General features: G+C 32.0%; 1 protein-coding gene across 1 annotated transcript; it reads left to right on the forward strand.

Moving 5' to 3' along the window:
• The first annotated feature begins 189 nt into the window (after positions 1-189).
• LOC111699160 (ankyrin repeat domain-containing protein SOWAHC) lies at positions 190-2,609 on the forward strand. The gene is made up of 5 exons (XM_023469754.1): positions 190-385; positions 1,348-1,389; positions 1,739-1,856; positions 1,942-2,037; positions 2,250-2,609. The coding sequence occupies exons 1-5, from the start codon at positions 327-329 to the stop codon at positions 2,520-2,522; spliced, it is 588 nt and encodes a 195-aa protein (XP_023325522.1). The 5' UTR covers positions 190-326; the 3' UTR covers positions 2,523-2,609.
• The last annotated feature ends 3,730 nt before the right edge of the window (positions 2,610-6,339 follow it).

Raw genomic sequence — 6,339 nt, forward strand, 5'->3', positions numbered from 1 at the left:
TATATCCAACCCTACTCCTATAACCGGGTTGTTTTGACTATATAGTGGTTCTCAAAATAGTGTGGAATAAAACTGATATTTATACAAGCGTTACATTCAAGAATTGTTTTAGGTTTAATTTTCTTGTTTTGCAAGCTATTTAGTCATAAATTGCAATTTATTCATTCAAAGACAGTCTTAATATAAAATCAGTTTGTTCTAAAATCTTCTTTAACATCTGTAAATAGACTCGACCAAAGAAGAGAAGACCTGTATCCCTGGAGTCAGGTTCGGAGTTTACTCCCCTAAGCCCTGAAGGACGGGAATGGTTAAGAGCTGGGTTGAAGATGGAGTACAGTGCCCTGCTTAAACTTGCTACCGGAGATCCGCGTCTAGTTTCAGTCAGGTGTTACTTACAGCTTTTTTGTCCATTCTGAAAGGGACTGTACGCGTACTTTCAATGAACCGTCTCCATGCAAAGATGACAATTCCCGATTTACAACGGTAACATTGAAACAATAATCTGATCAAAAATGTAGATAATATTGTCACTTTTCTGACTCGAAATGTCTTAGATTCTGATATTTTTCTTTTGCTTCTTATTAGCAAGGAATGCGCAAGTCACTTTCGCAGAGAAACCGCAAATGAAAATAAATAGTTAAACGAAACAAAAAATATGATAAATAACGTGGTATACCTAACAGGCAAAGCTTTTAAAGATACTGAACTGTAAAACGGGCTTTGCCGTCTTGGCATGGAGTGTTACTTGAAATGATGCTTTGCTTACAGTTTCATTAACTTTATACTTTTAATATTTTCCTTTACAAACATATATATCTTTCCTTTACAAACATATATATCTTTCCTTTACAAACATATATATCTTTCCTTTACAAACATATATATCTTTCATTTACAAACATATATATCTTTCCTTTACAAACATATATATCTTTCCTTTACAAACATATATATCTTTCGTCTTCATTTCTCTGCTTCAACTGCTATCGATTTTATTTCATCTCTAGTAAGACACTTAATAAAGTCCAATGAGTATTCTCTAAGCAATTGTGCAGTGTACACAGACCCATTTAATTTAATTAGTTGATTTTTAAGCTATTCGTAAAACTTTTACAAATAACAAGATTACATACACATAATAATGTTTAAATGTCGTCTTCTCTCTCACGGTTTTTTTTAATTCACCTGCCCTTTTTTTCAAAATATCTTGATGTAACTGATTTTCTACTTAAAAACTTATTTTTTCTCCTTTTACATTTAATTCCAGAAAAAAAGGTATTTTTTCAGATCTTTTCTTTCATATTTTTCATCCATTAATTTGTTGCAATTTAAAAAAAACTTTTTAAGAGACCCGGCTAATGGATATACAGCTCTTCACTGGGCTGCAAGGAAACCTTCTTTTTTCGTTAAAAAATCTTTTTCCTACAGTGATTACCAGAAAACTCTGGAAAAGGAAGTCGACTTTTAGACTCAAGTTATGACTTAAAATAGTCCCATAACCTTGAGACACAGAAATTGCGCAGTGTAAACAGACCTAGATATCATATTCACTTTATCATTGCTTTAATGTCGTCTAGCTTTTCTACAGTTTTCTGGTTCTCACTGTATTTTCCACTAAAATTCCACGGAAAAATTAAGGAGTAATGGAATATCTTACTGATATCAATTGAGTAAAAAACGAAATTCATATTTTTACATTTTTTTCCAAATAAAAATAACTAAAAAAGTAAGATTACAGATGGGGCAGGGGGGAGATAGTAAAACTGCTTGCTGGAAAATTTAATCAGAACCCAGATATAAAAACCAGGGGTGGATATACTCCACTCATGCTGGCGGGAATGTGGAAACATTTTGAGGTACATTTTTTGAACAGCTTAAAGGGGACCTATGTGAAAAATAAAGAGATGAAAAATTAGAATTTTACAATATGTTACCTCTTAGGTGTACAGACTACTGGTGGAAACTTATAAAGCAAATGAAGAAATAAGAGATTACAGTGGGCACACTCCTTCCTACTACCTAGAGAACAATATTCAGGTAAACCTTGTACTCCAGGTATACATTGGAGTAGATACACTCCTTCCTACTACCTAAAGAACCATATACAGGTAAACCATGTACTCCAGGTATACATTGGAGAAGATACTCTTCTTCCTACTACCAAGAGAACCACAAGTAAAAAATACTTAATCAAGGAGTAATTTTATTTAAGAATGTATTAAAAAATTAAATGCAATTTAATATTTAAGGTTCCAGGGTTCCCCCCAATTCAAGATATGTCACATGATGTTCCTTCTAAGGACGTTACGGATTCTCCGGGTCCAGGTGGGAACAAGGTTCATCGTTCATCAACCGTATTCATCCGGGACTTCAAGGATAGTCTCAGGGAGAGTTTCCGGGACGGATTGAGAACTGGTATCCGAGATAATCTCCGAGACGGGTTAAAGACTGGTATCCGAGATAACCTGAGAATATCAAAGCAGAGGAATAAATCTACCTCATCAAATAAAGGAGATATGTAAGATATTAATTTTAGAAAACAAGAAAAATGCAAATATACAAATATCTACAGTACATAAATATAAACACGAATAAATATTGAGACCAATTAGTATTTTTATTCCTTTTAAAAACTAATTTGATAGAAAAACATATTTAATGAATAGTTTTCGTTGTAATCATGGATGGCGGAGTGAGGGGAGGGGTGAGGCGGGGGGGGGGTGATAGAGTTTGGGTTAGATGCAATAGATATCTTTATTTGGAGGGGTAAAAATAAGTTTAAAAATCTCTTCATTGATCTAGGTTTTCTCTTTATGAATATGAAAAATAAACCGTGAATATTCAATAATCTTTTATTGATATCCTGTTTTATGATTATGATATCCTGTTTTATGATTATGATATCCTGTTTTATGATTATGATATCCTGTTTTATGATTATGATATCCTGTTTTATGAATATGATATCCTGTTTTATGATTATGATATCCTGTTTTATGATTATGATATCCTGTTTTTTTATCGATATTATTTAATTAGAATAATGTTAGTTTAAAAAAAATATGGAATTATTGAAAAATGTATGTTTAATCCTGAAGATTAGTTCCCCCCTGTTTCATGTAGAACCCGGAGATAAGCTCTCTAAACCTTATCCTTCTCATTATCCTAGTTCACTTCTAAACTTCTCCTTGATATTGATAATAAGTCCGGAAACTACTCTCCAATTCACAATTCACAATGACTTGCCGATTTATGTTGCAATAAAATTATGGACATTTCAAGAACTAAATCTTTCTAATTGTTACTCAAATAGAGTTGCAAAGAGCACTGTTGTAAACCGCACAAGCTATCCTATAATTAGAGATGATGAAACTACTACAACTGCCTCTTTAAGTATTTTATTATTTTGTTACCTGTTCAAAAATAATTCAAGGTTTTCTAAATTTTACAGTTTCTCTTCTTACATTTATCATAAAATCTCTCTGCTTCTCCTTCTATACATAAATTTTGTCTGTCTGGGTGGGTGTTTGTTTGTTTGTATCCAATAAACGTCAAAACGGCTGAACCGATCGGGCCCAAATTTGTGTGGAACCTTTGTGTATGAATGATCAAAATTTTAAAAATTTGGGCTTAAAAGTTTTTTATTTTTGTAAAATTTTGAAAATGCGCGAAAAAATATTATGAAATTCGCAAACATTTTTTGGTTTTTTTATACTGTACAAAGAAAAGATGCTCACAAATAAAGCCACAATAAAAAGTCGAAATAGAAGATGGGCGCGAAGCGTCTGAAAAGCCTAGTAATTTAACAATTACTTTTTGTTCAACTTTAAAAATTACACAGAAAATGATAATATTTTGGGTTTAAAGATAATTATTAGTTTTTTTTTTAAATGGAGAGAATTTCCCTTGAAAAAATTAAAATTATCACCAGCACAACCCTTTTCTTTGACCTATCCCCCCCCTCCCACCCTCCTCGAATAGATTAGAAAAACTAAAACCATGAAAACTGTCCCTGGAACACTCTTTTTTTAAATGTTGCCCCCCCCCCNCTCTCTCTCTCTCTCTCTCTCTCTCTCTCTCTCTCTCTCTCTCTCTCTCTCTCTCTCTCTCTCTCTCTCTCTCTCTCTCTCTCTCTCTCTCTCTCTCTCTCTCTCTCTCTCTCTCTCTCTCTCTCTCTCTCTCTCTCTCTCTCTCTCTCTCTCTCTCTCTCTCTCTCTCTCTCTCTCTCTCTCTCTCTCTCTCTCTCTCTCTCTCTCTCTCTCTCTCTCTCTCTCTCTCTCTCTCTCTCTCTCTCTCTCTCTCTCTCTCTCGATCGATCGATCGATCGATCGATCGACTCGTGAGTTGTCAATTATCAGAATGCGCCAAATAAATATCAAAATGCGACTTTTGAATCTGAAAAACAAAAATATATGGTGATTTTGTTAAAATATATCAAAAGACTGTTATATTTTATGTGAAACCATCCTGAAAAGTAACATAATTTTTCCTTTAAGCTCGTGTGCTAAGGAAGATATTGTGGAATGTTTTTCTTCTAAATATAGTAGTTCTCCAGATTTTAAAGATATCCATGTTTTTCTCTGTAAATATAGACATTCATGTTGTGTGACATGTAGAATTAGAGATATTCATGTTTTTCTTTTTATATTTTGTAATCATGCAGAACTTAGAGATATTCATGTTTTTTATTTGAATATAGTTAATTATTATTAAGAAAATAGAAATATTTATGTTTGTCATCAAAAAAATTGTAATAAATTAAAAATTGTAATACATGAAAAACTGTAATAAATTAAAAATTGTAATAAATTAAAAATTGTAATAAAATAAAAATTGTAATAAATTAAAAATTGTAATAAAATAAAAATTGTAATAAATTTAAAATTGTACAGTAAAACCCTTAATAACGAATACATCGGAAGAATTCATCAAATGTCGTCTTGACAATTTTTCAATGAGTTTTATACTATATTAGGTAAATTTCAGTATTTGCGAAAATAAATAAATAGCCATGAATATGTGGGAACAGTTTTAAAGAGTTTTATATAATCATTTAATTAAAAAACTAAATATCTGAAACATTCCATTATCAGAAAGTGAAGAATACGACATTTGATGAATTCTTTCGATGTATTCGTTATTAAGGGTTTCACTGTAATAAATTAAAAATTGTAATAAATTAAAAATTGTAATAAATTAGAAATTGTAATAAATTAGAAATTGTAATAAATTAAAAAAGTGTTGAATTCTTTTAAATTCCTTTTTTGCTTCTACTGCATAAATACTCAATTCGTTTTTTAAATGAAAAGATAATCAATTTTTTAGATGGAAATATTAACGTCAGTTTAATGTTCAGACGGCGCAACAGGTTAAAGGGTAAGCTGTTGTGAATCGAATATCAAACTCTTTAAATACAGTAATACAAGAAAAATTGCTCAAACATTGGTATGCTGGAGAAAATTAGCGTATCGGAATCTGTCCTTTTGTTTTCTAGTCTATCTATCCTATCTATCTATCCCCCATATATCTGAGCCATATTTCTGAATTATTTTGTGTGTCACTGAAATTTAATTAAAGTGATGGTTCCCGGAATTGTACAATACACCGTTCATATACTCAATTTAATCTCGCACTTAGTAGATCAGTCTTCTATCCCTGGGGGGTGGAAGGAGTTCTGTAGACTCAAAATTATCGCAATTAAAAAGGGTTTATATACCAAAAAGAATCATCAAGTTTAAAATTTGAAAAAATGTTTCAATAAAAATATATTTCTAGGAATAAACTTCGCCACTTGTCATCATTAGAGTCAATCCCCCCTCCCTCTCCCCCCCTTGCTGATAGTACATACCCCCTACCCCCCCTACAGTGCACTATCACCATTTAGGATTTCCCCTTTGGGGATTGTATCAGACAGATGTGCACAGTGCACCTTTCTATAATATACAGACCATAGATTAAATATTATATCGAGGATAGGAAACTGCACCTCTTCTATAATATACAGACCATAGATTAAATATAACAAGGAAAGGAAACTGCACCTCTTCTGTAATATACAGACCATAGATTAAATATAACAAGGAAAGGAAACTGCACCTTTTCTATAAACATGGATTATAAATAACAAGGATAGAAAAGTGAACCTCCTCTATAACTTCTTCTGTCGTCTATGAACATGGCAGGCATCATATCTGTAGTATATGTTGTCTATAAACTTAACAGCTATTAGATCTGTAGTCTATGTAGTCTATGAACTTTTCATCTATTAAATCTATAGTCTAATTAGTCTATGAACATATAAAAAACTGGGAATACACCCTGAACTCTCTTCATGACCCA

The sequence above is a fragment of the Eurytemora carolleeae genome, unplaced genomic scaffold (genome assembly GCF_000591075.1).
Source record: "Eurytemora carolleeae unplaced genomic scaffold, Eaff_2.0 scaffold30, whole genome shotgun sequence".
NCBI lineage: Eukaryota > Metazoa > Arthropoda > Copepoda > Calanoida > Temoridae > Eurytemora > Eurytemora carolleeae.